The sequence below is a fragment of the Podarcis gaigeae genome (genome assembly GCF_964106915.1).
Source record: "Podarcis gaigeae genome assembly, chromosome: 15".
Lineage (NCBI taxonomy): Eukaryota > Metazoa > Chordata > Lepidosauria > Squamata > Lacertidae > Podarcis > Podarcis gaigeae.
The window spans coordinates 39,964,758-39,980,341 of NC_139692.1; the positions used below are offsets into that span (position 1 = coordinate 39,964,758).

General features: G+C 48.3%; 2 protein-coding genes across 3 annotated transcripts in view; both read left to right on the forward strand.

The window, feature by feature from the left end:
* CA4 (carbonic anhydrase 4) overlaps window positions 1-7,888 on the forward strand; it is a 255,167-nt gene extending 247,279 nt beyond the window's left edge. The window contains exon 9 of the transcript XR_014558347.1: window positions 7,782-7,888. The gene's annotated coding sequence lies outside the window, so the exon portion shown is untranslated. The remainder of the gene's footprint in view (window positions 1-7,781) is intronic.
* Window positions 1-15,584, forward strand: part of PPM1D (protein phosphatase, Mg2+/Mn2+ dependent 1D) — a 35,721-nt gene that overhangs the window by 9,554 nt on the left and 10,583 nt on the right. For both annotated transcript variants that reach the window (XM_083714589.1, XM_083714588.1), the window contains exon 3: window positions 8,342-8,466. In XM_083714589.1, coding sequence (XP_083570715.1) covers window positions 8,342-8,466 — 125 coding nt within the window. The remainder of the gene's footprint in view (window positions 1-8,341; window positions 8,467-15,584) is intronic.

Sequence of the window (15,584 nt, forward strand, 5' to 3'; positions counted from 1 at the left end):
GACCTTGTGGGGGGCCAGACTATATTTTTTTTGGGGGGGGGGGTAATAAACAAATTCCTTTGCCCCACAAATAACCCAGAGATGCATTTTAAATAAAAGCACACATTCTACTCATGTAAAAACACCAGGCAGGCCCCACAAATAACCCAGAGATGCATTTTAAATAAAAGGACACATTCTACTCATGTAAAAACATCAGGCAGGCCCCACAAATAATCCAGAGATGCATTTTAAATAAAAGGACACATTCTACTCATATAAAACATGCTGATGCCCGGACCATCCACAGGCTGGATTTAGAAGGCGATTGGGCCGGATGCGGCCCCTGGGCCTTAGTTTGTTTACCCATGAGTTGGATCAACAGGTGTTTTTCTTCTTCTTCTGTCTTTACCTGCCAGCAAATGGTTAACAAATGGCAGCCTCTGATTGGCCGTGGTTCCAGGAGGCAGAGTTTAAAAGGAGAGGATTTGGAGAGAGACAGTTAGTTAAGAGGGTTGGTTGAGGTGGGTTAGAATTGAGGTTGGGTGATAGGTAGGGAGACAGGCTGAGGTAAAAAGAGTTAATGGGGAAAAAGTTGGTTCTGGAAAAAAGCAGCTTCTGCTCTGAGCGTATTGTGGAGGACAGAGTGTGGTGTTGCACAGAGTTTTTTAGCTCCCCCCATGTAACTTTTTGTACACAATAAGGATCCCACGATCTACCAGGATCAGCTGGGGATCTACCAGTAGATTGCGATGTACTGGTTGGACATCCATGGTCTATTACTTAAAGTACCTCAGGAGCAGGATTGTTAAAGGGGGTGGATAACTGAAAGAAAGTATCACCGTATAAAGGGACCAAACCTATAATGCTAAAACAACTGAGGGCGAATTTAAGCGAAATCACACCGTATTCCTGAAGTAGCCTAAGTTTAACCCATTTGTGTTATATACTATCTTGCCTTAAATAAATCTTTGTTTATTTAAAGAAAACCTGTCTGAGACTCCAACTTACTAGTTATCCCCTCACAAAGGCCCCCCTGCAGGATACGCTGGGGTAGAATTTTAAGAGGAAAATAAAAGAAACCTTCGGGTGAAGGGTTGTTCAGTGAGGTGGGGGCAATTTATCTAAGAGGGAGCGGGCCCAACGGCATGAGAGGAAAAAGTGCCGTTGCACCCGTCCCATGCTGCTCCCAAGGGGAGGCGTTTTCACAAGGCTCTCTGGTCATCTATCCCTGGGGTTGGCAGCTGGATCTGGCCGACAGGTCAGATCCTGACTCCCTCCACCCCCTGTGGACCACTTTGACCGGTGTGAGGTCCCGAGGGGATTTGTAGTGAAGGAGACGGCATTTCAGATATTCAGGGCCTGAGTCATTTAGGACTTTGAACATTAATGTGACTTCGGCCAGGAAATGAACAGGCAGACAATTTATGGAGTGAGGGGGGAGAGAGCCTTTTTGTCAGTTGCTGATTCCCCCCTTTTTAACTGGAGGTGCCAATGGTTATAAATGTTTCCTGATTTTAAATGATGGTAAACTTGGCTAAGATCGTATAATACAGCAGTCTCTGAAAATGTCCCCCCAAATGATAAATCCGATGTCAACCTGCCCCTGCATGTGCGTATCTGATGTGCGTATCTGAGGCTCTTACCTTGCTGCCATCAATGCCCAAAATAAGGGGAGGCTTCACTATCATTTCAACACTAAGTGAAAAATTCTCCATTTCCCTCAGCTTCTAAACACTGCTAGCTTTTCAGGGTTTCAAATCGTTTCAAGCTTTTTAAAATTATTTTATCTGGCTTTTTAAAAAATGTGTTTTATTTGTGTGAGAGGGAGATGCTGGTTGGCTGTTGAAATGGACAAACGAACGAAATATTTAAAATGTATATATGAATGTGTGACTTTATTAGCTGGATCAGAGCAAAGTGTCTGTCTAGTCCCATTTCAAGCAGCAGGCTGCCAGATGCTCCTGGGAAATTTGCAAAGAAAGTCATGAAAGCAAATGGCTCCCTTTGGTTGCAAGATCCCGGCATCTGGCGCTGAGCTCTGGCGCAGAAAAAGCTCTGGCTCCCTGTGAGTCCTAGTCCATAAATCATGAGCCAGCCCTCAGGAGTTCCCCTTTTCATTTTGCTCTCCTGCTGGGGTTGGATGTCATTTTGGCATGGATGCCAACCAATCAGGATGCCAGCTATGGGCAAGAGGCCAACCAAGCAGGGTTCCCATCCCAACCAGAGTCAGAGTAGATTAGCAAGGTTGGTCAAGTTGGCGCTAACCTTCCTTTCACCCCGCCATTTGCAGACACAGTTTATAGCAGGGGTAGCCTACGTGGTGTCTTACAGCTCTTGTCTTCCCAAGCTATTGGCCATGCCAGCTGGGGTTGATGGGAGTTGTAGTCCACATATGGAGGACACCCCAATGGCTATTGCCGATCTAGTGTCAGCCATGGTTGGAATCGCAGCTCGAGTGTGAGGTGCAGTTGCAGACCAACCAGACTTCAAAGTGCAGTTGCAAACGTTGGTCAGGCCTGACATTAACTTTCCTCCCTGGCATGTTGATATTTCGGTTTGTAGTGATTTATTATTTGTACGGGGGAGCATTTAATCATGTCAGCCCTCCCCTGCATTCTGAAGCAGTGCAGCACAGGCAAAGAACGTACCATTCTTGACCTCAGTACTCCATACTACAAGATAGGCCAGTATTAATATTACCGTATTTTTCGCACCATAGGACAAAATGAAGGGGAAATGTGTGTGCGTCCTATGGTGCGAATGCAGGCTTTCGCTGAAGCCTGGAGAGCCCCACCGCCAGCCCCACAAGCTCGGGGGACAGCGGGAGAGGCGCAGCGCGCCATCCCGCTGTCCCCCGACTTGGCTAGAAGGCTGGCAGGGGGAGAAGCCTGCTCCTCCTCGTCGCCAGCCCCGCAAACTCTGGAGACAGCGGGAGAGGCGCAGCGCGCCATCCCGCTGTCCCCCGACTTGGCTGGTGTGCTGGTCCCGGGGGAAAGGTACCGTTACCGTAGTCCGAGTTCACAAGATGAGAGGCGAGGTCTGAAACAGGGAGCCGGGTGGGGAACAGGAACGCTGGAAGGTCAGGAGCAGGAGGCCGGGCAGGGAACAGGAACACCGGATGATCAGGAGCAGGAGGCCGAGCAGGGGTCAGGAACACAGGAAGGTCCGAAGCCAACAACGATGTTGCTCCCGCAACCTGGGGCCGGGCTGACTGGGCTTTTATCCTCTTCTAAGGCCAGGGGCGGTCCCGGCCCCCAGGAGCCCCGCCTCCTCTGGCCTTAAGGCGAGCACTCCTCCTGGGAGCAACCAGTTCCCTTCGCCTCTCTGCCCTAAGCCTCTGCAGATCAGGAGAGGCCGAAGGGTTACTGGGCCCTGGAGGAGGCTCACCTGACGCCACTGAGTCCTCAAGCACCTCTGGGGCCAGAAGGGTTTCACCTGGGGCCAGCTCCTGGTGCTCTGCCACAGGTGCAGGCTCTTCAGCATCTAGGCCTTGCCCCAGTTCAGCCGGCCCTGGAGGCGGGGACTCCTGTGCAGGCTGGGATTCCTCTGGTTCAGCCTCTGAATCGGAATCCCAGGCCATCACAGCTAGAAGGCTGGCAGGGGGAGAAGCCTGCTCCTCCCCATCGCCAGCCCCACAAACTCGGGGGACAGCGCTGGGCTCCCGATGCTTGCGGAGAGTTGCCTGCATGCTGAAGCCTGCGCGCGCTGAGCTCAGCGCGTCCAGGCTTCGCAGACCTCTCAGCAAGCAGCCATGGCTTGCGGAGACTTGCCTGTTTGGGGGCTGGGGTCAGGGGAAGCTCGAGCTTCCCCCGTCCCAGCCCCGCGCCTGGGGAAAAAAAATAATCCCCCCCTTTATTTCTCTCCCCAAAAAACTGGGTGCGCCCTATGGTCAGTCCTCTTTTAAAGCTATCCAGGTTGGTCGCCATTGCTACCTCCTGTGGCAGTGAGTTCCGCAGTTTAACTACGTGCTACACGGAGAAGCACTTTCTTTCCCCTGTCAAACCAAGGATTGTTAGTCACGAGGGATGTATTCTACAGGGCCAAAGGCAGCATTGCCTCTGAAAACGTGTGGCTGGGCGACATCAGCTAGAGAGGACTGTTGCTGCTTTATGGGCTTCCCAAGATGCATCTGGTTGTCTGCTGTGGGGCACAGGACGCTGGAGGACTAGATTGTCCTCCGTTCCGATCCACCAGGGCTCATCTTCCCATCCTGTGGTCACGCTGCAGTGTGACCCAAAAGCCTAGAATGTCCTGTGTGCGCCCTCCACCCGCAATCTTTCAGTCCACAGTTGTTGCTGGTGCTGCATGATGCGCTTAATGATTTTTCCAGCCATCGTAGGATTTGGGGAGGGGGGGGGATCTTGAGAGCAGGCGAGTGTGTGTGTAGCAGGGGGTCCGTCAGCTGCCGTGCCACTGTTGCAAAACAAAACCTCTGGGGCTTGGAAGTTGGCAGCGCTTCATAGGAGCATTGCCCTGAGCGCTTGCAGCATATGGATGGGCACTGTTCCCTCTCCGCCCTCCTCTCTCTTTTCAAGTCTCTCTGAAACAGAGATAACCCGAAGGTTTTTTCTCGCTGACATCACCAGCAACGCATCTCTGTGGGGCTTGTTAACCTCCAGTTATTTGAGCGCAGAGCAGGTGGAGAGGCGCATCGGGTTTTTTCGCTAGGGGATGGCACATGTTGCAGGATGAGAATCCCCTCTTGTTTCAGGCTTGCTCTGTTGTTGTTGTTGTTGTTGCTTTATATGCCACCCATTTGTTGTTGTTGTTGCTTTATATGACACCCATTTGACTGCGTTGCCCCAGCCACTCTGGGCAGCTCCCAACAAAAAAAATATTAAAAACACAAACACTAAAACCTTCCCTGAACAGGGTGGCCTTCAGATGTATTTTAAAAATCACATAGCTCTTTATCTGTTTGATTTCTGCTGGGAGGGCGTTCCACAGGGCGGGTGCCACTACCAAGAAGGCCCTGTGCCTGGTTCCCTGCAATGTCACTTCTCATAATGAGGTAGCCACCAGAAGGCCCTTGGAGGTGGACCTCGGTGTCTGGGGCTGGAGGATGGGGGTGGAGACGCTCCTTCAGGTAGACAGGGCCAAGGCTGTTTAGGGCTTTAAAGGTCAACACCAACACTTTGAATGAAGCTCGGAAACGTACTGGGAGCCAATGGAGTTATTTTAGGACTGGTGTTATATGGTCCCGGCAGCTGCTCCCAGTCACCAGTCTAGCTCCACGGGGCATAGTTATTGCTCTAAGGTCTTGACCTCTGTTAAAAAGGGGGGAAATGCATTAGCCACAACAGAGCAGCCAACATACCACAAAACTCCTCCTTTACAACATCTGTGCTACTGATTCTCAGACTTTGGGATTGTTGAATTGTATACAACAAAAAGTTAAATCAATTTGGGTTGTACTAGACCAAAAAATTTAAGCAATTTGACCTAAAGTCACTTCTGGGGCACTTAATAGTTTCATAGTAGCTCCCCTGTTGTCTCTTTTCCCTCCCATGTAAAAGAAGTGTTCCTGTTCAGAATTCAAGTTAGCCAGCCATGTTTTCATCTAGAATGCTTGAAGCTGAAACAAGCTCAACTGAGACTTTCCCTGTGTTGGCTTTTCATTGTTCTTTTTTGACTTGCACTAGGCATTTTGTGCACTGGAGAGCATTGACCATACTCTTGAGCTTGGTGTTTTTTTTACTTTTGGGTGGGTGGGGGAAGAATTGCCCCCTTTTAGATTTGTTTTATATGCTTCCTGGAAACCGTGGGGTTATCTGAGCACACTGATAACATCCCTCTTTTGGTTGGCCATGTTTTGGCTACAGCCCTGTCTGTCTGCCCTCATCTAACTGTGTTCTCATTTAGGAGGAGTGATGTTGGAAGTACAAAACCAGAGGTCATTCCACAGGTGGCTTAGCTGCTAATTCTGTCCTTGGTGTTAATCAGCTACCCAAGAGGGGATGTCACTTAGCAACCGGTCAGAGCAACCTGATATTTACTGAGGTAGCAGGTGGTCTGATCAGCTGTGTAGTTCTTGCAGGAGTTTTTCCTCTATATGTTTGGTTTGAATGTCTTCCTGCTAAATACAAGGCCTGAAAGAAGACAGCCAAAACCTCTCTGTTCCTTTCTCCTCAAATTATACACTGTTTTTTGGTTTAGGTTCCTCAGTAAAGTGCCATTCAGTATTCCTTTTCTCTCTGGACGCTGTCTGCTTTATTTAACTCAGTTTGCTAACACATTTTGGGGGTGGTATTCCATATTATCTGTGACCTTATAGGTGGTCCCCAGATTGCTGTTTGTAGTTTCGTTGATCCGCATCTCAGCAGTTCTGTGTCCCCATTGGGCATACAGCTCCTTTCTGCTACTCTGAAGGATTAATAGCTAACTGACACCTGCTTCTTGGTATCTGTGGTTTGCTTTTTGGCTCCCAAACTGGTCCTGCTGGTTAAGCGCTGGAAAGCAGGTGCTGAAAATTTCAAGGTGCAGCTCTTGTCCCTGACGAACCCTTTGCCAGAGGGATGGTGACGTCTGCTTCTCGCTTCCTTTCTTCTTACTGTTGCTGGGGAAAATACTGAGATACTTGGGTAGTTTTACATATTTCAGGTGTGTTTTTTTAAAGGCTAATGCAAACAGTCTTTGCTCCTGCTTTTGGTGAGAGGCCAAGGCAAGTGTCTAAATACGGTAAATGCCTTTATTATACAGCTTTTGGAGATTCCTTAAGATGTGCCTCTGCACCCTGGTTTCTAGCACTTGAGGTGCATGTTTTTGGGTCCCATCTTATTTTTATGGTTGCAACCTTAGGTTGAAGGGCAGGCAGTAAATAATAATAATAATAAAATAATAATAAATAAATAAAAAATAAATAAAAGATTTCGAACACCAGCAATTTGGTCATGCCAGGTGGTGGCATCTCAGGGCAACAGACCTGTCTGGCGCTGCCTTTGTGCCTATTTCCCCTACCCCAGAAGTGGGGAAAGAAACACATTGGAAGGAGCAGCATGAGGACCACCCCTAGGCTGCCAGTGAAGTGCTTTCATTGTCTGTGTCAAGGAATCCGGAAGCTTTTATAGGGAGTCTGGCCTTTCCACATGATCAGGTGCAGCCTATCAGTGTTAAGAGGTTTCCTCATTGGCCTGATCCGCTTCTTTGTTGTTCCCTCTTTTTCATTTGGCCATACATCCAGAATCCCCTCCTGTCACCCCCTCAGCTTCTAGGCTTCAGATAGATCTGAGTCCAGGTTTTGCAGTTGAGAACACTATTTTGTCGTTGCTTGAAGTTGGACGCATTAGGGGGTTCAGAATGAGTCTTCTGTTTTTCCTCTGCTGCCGTTGGTTTTCCAGTGGCAAGGAGTTCTCTCTACAGCTTTTGTCTTCCACTTTATTTATTTATTTGTTTGTTTGTATTTATTTATTTATTTATTAATTATCATTTGTTTGTCAACTCAGAACATACTGGGTTGTATCCAATGATAGTCATATACAAGCTAGACCCATTGAAACTGATGAGTAAAACTTAGCTTACATCTGCACCAGACATTTAAAGCAGTATTATAACTCCTTAAGCAGTCATGGCTTACCCCAAAGAACCTTGGGAACTATAGTTTGTTGAGGATGCTGAGAGTTCTTCGGAAAACCCTATCCCTCTCACAGAGCTACAGTTTCCAGAGTTCCCTGGGAAGAGGAATTGGTTGATAAATGAGAATTTTAGTTCTGTGAGGGGAATTAGGTTCTCCTAATAATGGACAGTATTGAACCAGATGGGCCAATAGTCTCACTCAATACAAGGTAGCTTGCCATATACAGTGGTACCTCGCAAGACGAAATTAATTCGTTCTGTGAGTTGTTTCGTCTTGCGATTTTTTTTTCTTGCGAAGCACGGATTCCCTGGGTATTAACGGTTTTAAGAAAAAGGAAACAAACTCGCAAGACGTTTTCGTCTTGCGATGCAAGCCCATAGGGAAAATCGTCTTGCGAAGCAACTCAAAAAACGAAAAACTCTTTCGTCTTGCGAGTTTTTCGTCTTACGAGACATTCGTCTTGCGAGGTACCACTGTACACTTTTTAGTCTTAAATAGGGAGAAAACCCCAAAAGCAGCTCCACAAAGCCTTTGTTGCAAAATGCCAACTGACGGTTAGTGGAAAAAATGCGAGTGGGGGATGGAATAGGGTGCTTAGCTGGCTAGACCCCTGAGCAGCACAGCTCTGCACTGCAACATTTTATTGCAGCTCCTGCTTATAAAAACAATGAGATCATTCACACTTTGACAGTTTTACAGCTTCGTAACTGACTTGCCTTCTCTTTCTTCTCCCCTGTTCCCTCCTTCTGGATTCCTCTCTCTGCCACCCTGCGCTGACTCTATTAGTGTGATCAATAAATCCGGCGTGAATCGGGTCGTGTGGAAGAGGCCTCGCCTGACCCACAATGGCCCTGTGCGGCGAAGCACAGTGATTGACCAGATTCCGTTCCTGGCGGTGGCTCGGGCTCTAGGTAAGCAAGCAATTGGCCAAGCCAAGGAGATGATGGGGCGGAGGAGATCTAACTTGACTGCCAATGCTATGCATATCTTTTGGGGCAGTGGGGTGCAGCTTGCAGCTTCCAGTCCAATGCAGGCACTTTTTCCCCATAAGAGGGAAAGGAAACTATTTACTTAACATGCAGTGGAGGGAAAAAATTGGCCTTCCAGATTTCCAGCCCTGGAAACCACAGTTTCATTTCAGGTTCATTTATATCCCACCTTCCTTCCAAGGAGTTCAAGATGGCAAATATCGTTCTCCTCTCCATTTTATTCTCTCAGCAGGCCTGCAAGGTAGGTTAGGCTGAGGGTGAGCAATTGGCCCAAGGTCACCAGTGAGCTTCACTTCTGAGCGGGGATTTGAACTCTGGTCTCCCAGGCTCACATCTTAACACTACAATCATTACACCACAGTGGCTTTCGTGGTTGTAAGTGGATTTTGTATCCTGGTTCTGGGAGGGCCAGCATTCACCGTAACTTTGCTAGTGCAGGCCTCATCAGAGACGGTGGATTGTGCTAGTCTGTGAATGGATTGCCTTCCTATATCTATGCCTCTGGTGAGAGAGCTCCTATGGCACAGGGGCACTTTCTTCGCCGCCTTGTGTATCTCGATGGCTTCCAGACTTCTCTCGGGATGCAAAAATAGCTCCTTTTCAATGGCTTCTTTCGAATAAGAGCAAGTGCAAAAATAACTGCATTTCATTTAGTAATGCAAAGGTATTGCTCTGTGAACCACCATTTTAGGATTAATAATGGGCACTGTTAGCACTGCTGAAGTATAAATCAAATGTGAAATCAGGTCCCACGTTGTGGGTCAGAGGTGGGTCTTGGGTCTGGACTTGCTGAAAACCACCACTTTAGAGGCTCTAAGCACTGAAAATATTGTCCCCCAATATGCAATACAACAATAACCATACTAAACCATAGAATAGAAAATTAATTATTAGAAAACGCCCATAGATTGATTGTAATACATAACAGGATCTGATTTCCTCGCATTATTTTGAACTATGTTAGTATCCCTGGTTTTATGTGGGGTTAAGAGATCAAAAAAAGTAGGGCAGGTGTGTGTAGAGGAATGTAATGAAGTCTATCAAAGTCCTGATGGACTACTTGGATGCTTTAAAAAAAACAATAACTCAAATCTCAAAAAATAAATCGTTTTATTTTTTAAAATCTCATTTTTCTTTTGGGTGCCCCTGCCTTTCTGGTGCCCTAAGCATGTGCTTAATCTGCCTCTTGAGTAATCTAGCACAGCCGCATGTGGCGGGGGGGGGGGGCCTCCAGCTGCTCATTCCCTGCCCCCCTTGCAGCCAAGCTTGTTGGCTCAGGTGGCAAACAGGCTCTCGCAGCTTTGGGAAAATGCTGCATGTTCCATTTGAGGGTGGAAAGCTGCCCTGTGTGTCTCTATCCACTATCCTCAATACTGTTAGGTTGTCAATAATGCTCCAGGCTCTTGGCTGGCGCCCAGTGCTGGCTGCCCTCGTAGATGCACCTACCTCGATAGCTCCTGGAGCAAGGAAGCGTGCTCTGACCTCAGATAACTCCTCTGATCCAGACACGGTCTCACTTTTCCAATAGTTGGCTCATTCTGCCAAGTTCCTCCTCCAATCACTTTGACTGCTGTGAAGGCACACGATAGGATTTACAGTATTTCAAAGTTAAGGCTTTGAAATGCCCCAGGGAGGTTGCTCCAGTGCTGCTAATGTCATAGTTTGGCTTCACCCCCGGAGGCACACTCCATTGCCTCTCGAGACAGACGGATGCCGACAACAGCCAACAAAACAAAAAAAGCTTGCTTTAAACCAGAAGCAATTTGTTTCACATTGTGGTATTTACTATTCCAGTACATCAAGGAAAACACACCCTTTCCCGTATAAACTCGTTAGGTTTTTTTACTTGTATCCTTCTGTAATAAGATTCCCCACACCCCCAGCCCTGCCAGGAGATGACAGGGATTCACCCTGGGACCTTCTGCATGCAAAGCAGGTGCTCCACCCACTGAGCAGCACAGCCCTCCCCGCTCCATCTCTATTTCTGTACACCACAAAGACATTCCTCGGCAACCCAGCAGTAAATGTTCACAGGGGCGCTTCCAGCTACACCATCGGGGATGTTGTTTTGGTTCCATTTACCAGCCTCACAAAGTGGTGTAAATGGGGTTGCTAGCCTGTTTTGTCCGCACAGCAACCCTGTGAGGTAGATTAGGCTGAGCAGCTGAAGGACACCCAGTGAGCTTCAGGGTTGAGTGGGGATTTGAAGCCGACTGTCCCCACTTCTAATCTGGCACGGCACCTGCTATCCTACATACACCGTTACAAAAGGGGTGGGGAAACTCAGGCCTAGGGGTCGGATATGGCCCTTCAGGTGCCTCTGTCTGGCCTTTGGGACTTTCCTCGGGCTGCATTCCCTCCCCAGCCCGTCGCTTCACCCTCCATGGGTGCTTTTCCTGGCAGAAATGTGTCTTTGGCGTGCATTAATGCCTCTCTCATTTCCTTGATGGAGAGATTGGTGGCAGCGGCGGGTGACTTTTGCATAGCAAGCGATGGAAACCTCTGACGTTTCCATAACTGGAATGTAGCTTGCTGTGGTAAGAGCCATATCTTTATCACGAAATTGAGAGACAGTTTGCAGGAAGAGATTTCAAAGAAATGGAATAAATTAAATAAATATCTGTTGCTACAGACTTCTTTTTTTCCCCTCCCACCCAGACCAGCAATAGTATGCGGCCCCTCCAATGTTCCCCCACAAGAGAATGTGGCCCTCAGCCTGGACACAGGATTGCCATGCTCTCCTTGGGCTGCTGCTGTTGTGCAAATGCGAGGCCTAGTCGGTGCTGTGAATTTTCAAAGTGGAGGAGGAGAAGCCTCGGGATACGCTTGATTTCCCATCCCTGCTGCCCTCCGCCCTTCCCTCACAATAGGTTTTGTAGATTATCTTCCTCCTGGGGTTCTCAGAGTAATATTGCAGGCTTATGTTCATGCCCACAGGAGATCATTTTAATGGAGGACTGTGAGCGTTTGTGTGCGTGGAGAAGCTTGAAAGCGAGACGAGGCCTCGACTCCGCATGGCCTAGGAACTACAGAAGTGCGCTCAGCAAATTTTTGTTTAAAAAGCGCCCCTCCCCCTTTTTGTGTGCCAGTTGTAAGGAAATGAAAGCCAGATGGACCTTAGCAGATGGTTAATGTTTTAATTACACACTTTGTCGAGTTAAGTTAACCCCTTCTATCCCCCCTGCTTTGCTGTCACAGTTGGGGGATCCACAACACCAGCCCTTTGGATTCTGGTTGCAGCTTCTGGTTCCCAGTCTCTCTCTGGGAATTTCACTGATATCTTTGATTCTTGAGAAACCAGCATTTACTGTGTGTGTCTTCGCCCTGTCGGGGAACGTGACAGAGGCATTTAAGATTATGAATTGGGTGCAGAAGGTGCCTAGGGAGCAGAGGTTTGTGTCATGGGGCCATCCAGTGAAGGCTGGGTGACTCAGGCAGCCAAAAGAAAGTCCTCCTTCACATAGTTACACTATGGAACTCACTTCCACAAGAGGCAGTGGCAGCTCCCGGCTTGGATGACTCTAAAAAGGAATTGGGCAAATACACAGAGAATAAGGCTTTTAGCCACAATAGCCGTGTTCTACTGTCGAACGCAGTGTGCTTCTGAATAGCAGTTTTGAATACCAATACCAGCTTCTGGGAATAGCAAGTGGGATGCTGTTGTGCTCAGTCCTGCTTGCAGCCTTCCCTTTGGGGCATCTGTTTGGCACTGAGAGAGCAGGATGTAGACTTAGATAGGCCTTTGGCCTGACCCATCTGGGATCCATCTTAGATTTAGCAAGGCCTTGGTCACAGCTGCCTGCCTGACATCCACCTTAGCGAGACCCTACTACAACCAGGCTTTATGAGCAAAGGGGATTTTCTGTCTTCCTACTATCCATATTGATTGCCCTCCCCACTTCCCACTACCCCTGGCGCAAACCTGCAATTTCTTTACCTCTCACTGGAAGCAAATGTGCTGCAAAGTGTAAACAATAACGTAATCGAAAACAGGATGAGTGGCGGCTGTTTCCCCATGTGGGGATTTGGGTCTGCGCTGCTGAATTTACATTTCTGGCTCTCGGGCACATGTGGATCTGTTTACCTTGCCGGAAATATTTCTCTTCTCTCTCTCTCCCTGCAAACCCCCCACCCGCTGTTCCAGCCTCCGCACCCCCAAGCAGGGGCCCCTTGGGTTGGGTGTGTGTAACTTCTGCACGTGAATAGATTTCTTTCTCTCTTTCCTGGCCTTTTGCAACAAGAAAGAAGAGCCGCCTAGCCTGCTGGATCTGCTTCTCCTGAGCTGCGACATTCAGCACTGGCTTCCCATCACTTAGGGACATTGGAAGCTGCCCTGTGTTGAGTCACTTAGTTCAGGGTTGTCTACACTGACTGATGCTGCCCCTCCAAGGGTTTCAGGCAGGATGTGTTCCCAGCCTTACCTGGGGCTGCTGGGGATTGAATCTGAAACTCCCTGTCTGCAAATATGTATTTGCCAAAATACATTCTTCTCCAAAGAATAAAGATTCCAGTGGCTCAAGGCTCTGAATTAAGGTCTGATTGCAAACATCCTCTGAACCTCTGGAAACCCTTGGAAAACCCAGCACTCCTTGTGGGATTGCATTTGCAAAGGCTCGGGGGATTGCTAGACACTTGTTTTTTTGCACCGTTTTTGCACTTTTAGGGGGCTGTTATAGTCGCTTTAAGTGCCACTTCCGGGTTTGCAGCAATGCGTGTATGCATGTGGTTGTGCTTAACTCGAACACACGTCAGTGGAAAGTTGCCTGCACTATGAAAAGCCTTTAAAAGGCTGTGGCAGTGGTAGAGTATCTGTCATAGGCACAGAAAATCTCGCATCTCCAGGTAGAGCTGGGAGTTAACCCAGGAGAGCTGCTTCCAGTCAGTGCAGACAGTACTGAGCTAGATGGACCAATTGGTCTGACACAGTATAAGGCAGCTTTCAGGGTCTATTTAAATCAGTCCTTCATTGAGTCATGAGGACTGGGATCTTGTTTCATTTTTAGAAGAAGTGCTGTAGCTCAGCAGTAGCTCAGCATTCCATTTATGTATTAAGGTGCTAGAATAGAGAGAACTTCCTCCCCACCCCACCCCCAGTCTTTTTGCCTTAGTGAGACTCAAGCGTTTCCAAACCTCCCACTGAAGGCAATTAATCCGACAGTCTCTTGGCTGCCTCCCAGCCATTTTTCCAGATGAGCTCCTTTGCCAGTAAATGGCAGGTGGAGGCTTAATTGCAGGTGGATATGCTTATGAGTCTTCCAGTCGTGCCCCAAAAAACCACTCCTCGACTGGATTGTGTAAACCTGTTATATATTGCTTCCTCTAATAGCGAAGTCGGGTGGCAGAGTGCCAATGGCTGTGCAGCGCTGCTGAAAAAATCAAGAGGGAAGTTATGGGCATGCTTGAAGGAAACCCTGCGTTTTGCAGATGCGCAGAAAAAATAAATAATAATTAAAACTAAGAGGGCAACTTCCACCTCCCCCAAAAAACAGCCCAATGAGGACTGAGCATGCTCAATAGCCACTGAATGATGAGTAACCAATTTAACATGTCAGGACTAGCTGCCTCGTTGGCACTCTACCTCTCTGCGTGGAAACGTTGGTGTAAAGGTTTAGCCCTGCCCAGACTTGCAACGTGGGGCGTCCTTAGAGGATGCCCCCCCAGATCTCTGCACAGTCTGAAACTCTGAGGCGTCTTTGATCCAGATTTACCCCCTTTAGGATTTATTCCACACACCCAGGAGCAGAAGAGACAGAGAGCTCATATGGTTAGAGTGTTGGACTACAAGACCAGGGTTGAAATCCCTGCTTGGCCATGAAGCTCACTGGGTGGCCTTGGGCCTGTCACTGCCTCTCAGCTTTGCCTGCCTCACAGGGTTGTTGTGGGGATTAGATGAGTGGAGAGAACCATTTATGCCACCTTGAGCTCCTTGGAGAAAAGGGAAGGGTGGAGGACATAAATGCAATAAATAAATAAGAGGCAGAAGGCCATACTGGAGGTTAGGTCTGCTAGCAAAGTGTCTGCCTAGGTCCACGTGCGGATACTCTGGAGGAGCAGGAGCCACACAAAAGCCCAAGCCCGGATCAGGGCCTCACTGAGAGCCAGGAGCCAGGTGGGGGGAATCAGTAGCCCTTTAGATGTTGTCAGGCTTGGGTTCTGCTTGTGGACGCCTGACAGACTTCTAGCTGGCTGCTGAGCTCAACGAGCCTTTTGGTCACATTCACACCATGCATTTAAAGCATTATGATACCACTTGAAACAGGCATGGCTTCCCCCAAAGGATTCTGGGAACTGTTATTTATTAGGGGTGCTGGGAGTTCATGGGAGGCACCCTGTTCTCTCAGAATTCTCTGATTCTCAGAATGGTTTCTGTCAATCTCTCTTCACAGGGAACTCTGGGAATTATTGCTTTGTGAGGCAAACGGAGGTCTCCTAACATCTCAGCACCAGTTCCCAGAATCCTTTGGGGGGAAGCCATGCCTGTTCCGAGTGGTATCATAATGCTTTAAATGTATGATGTGACTATGGCCTTCGTCTGATCCAGCAGGGCTTTTTCTTCTATTTTTATAAAGAATTAGCAAACCAGTAGACGAAAATAAGGCTGTCTGTGGCTATGAGGCACGATGGCTATCCTCTACCTGTGCTGTCAGTTGCTGGGAATCCCATGTGAAAAAAGTGCTGTTTGTAGGCCTCCCATTCAGGCATCTGGGAGGCCACTGTGAGGACACGATGCTGGACTAGATGGGCCATTGGCCTGATCCAGCAGTCTCTTTTTATATTCTTAGGCCGTAACAGGGCCTGTTTCCATGCAGTTCATCTTCATCCCCCACCCCCATTTTAATATAAGCTGATTCAACCTCTTTGTGCTAACTGGTGGGCGGAGGAGACAGCCTCTCCTACGATTAGGGATGCTGTGCGTGTGTTTCCCCCTAATTAGCCTTGTTAATAGGAGAACAAGTTCTTCCCTTTCCCTCTTATCTCTGCTTTAGCAGAGGCAGAAATTAGCTCTCGAATGAGGACCAGCTCAGGTTGTGCTTGGCTGT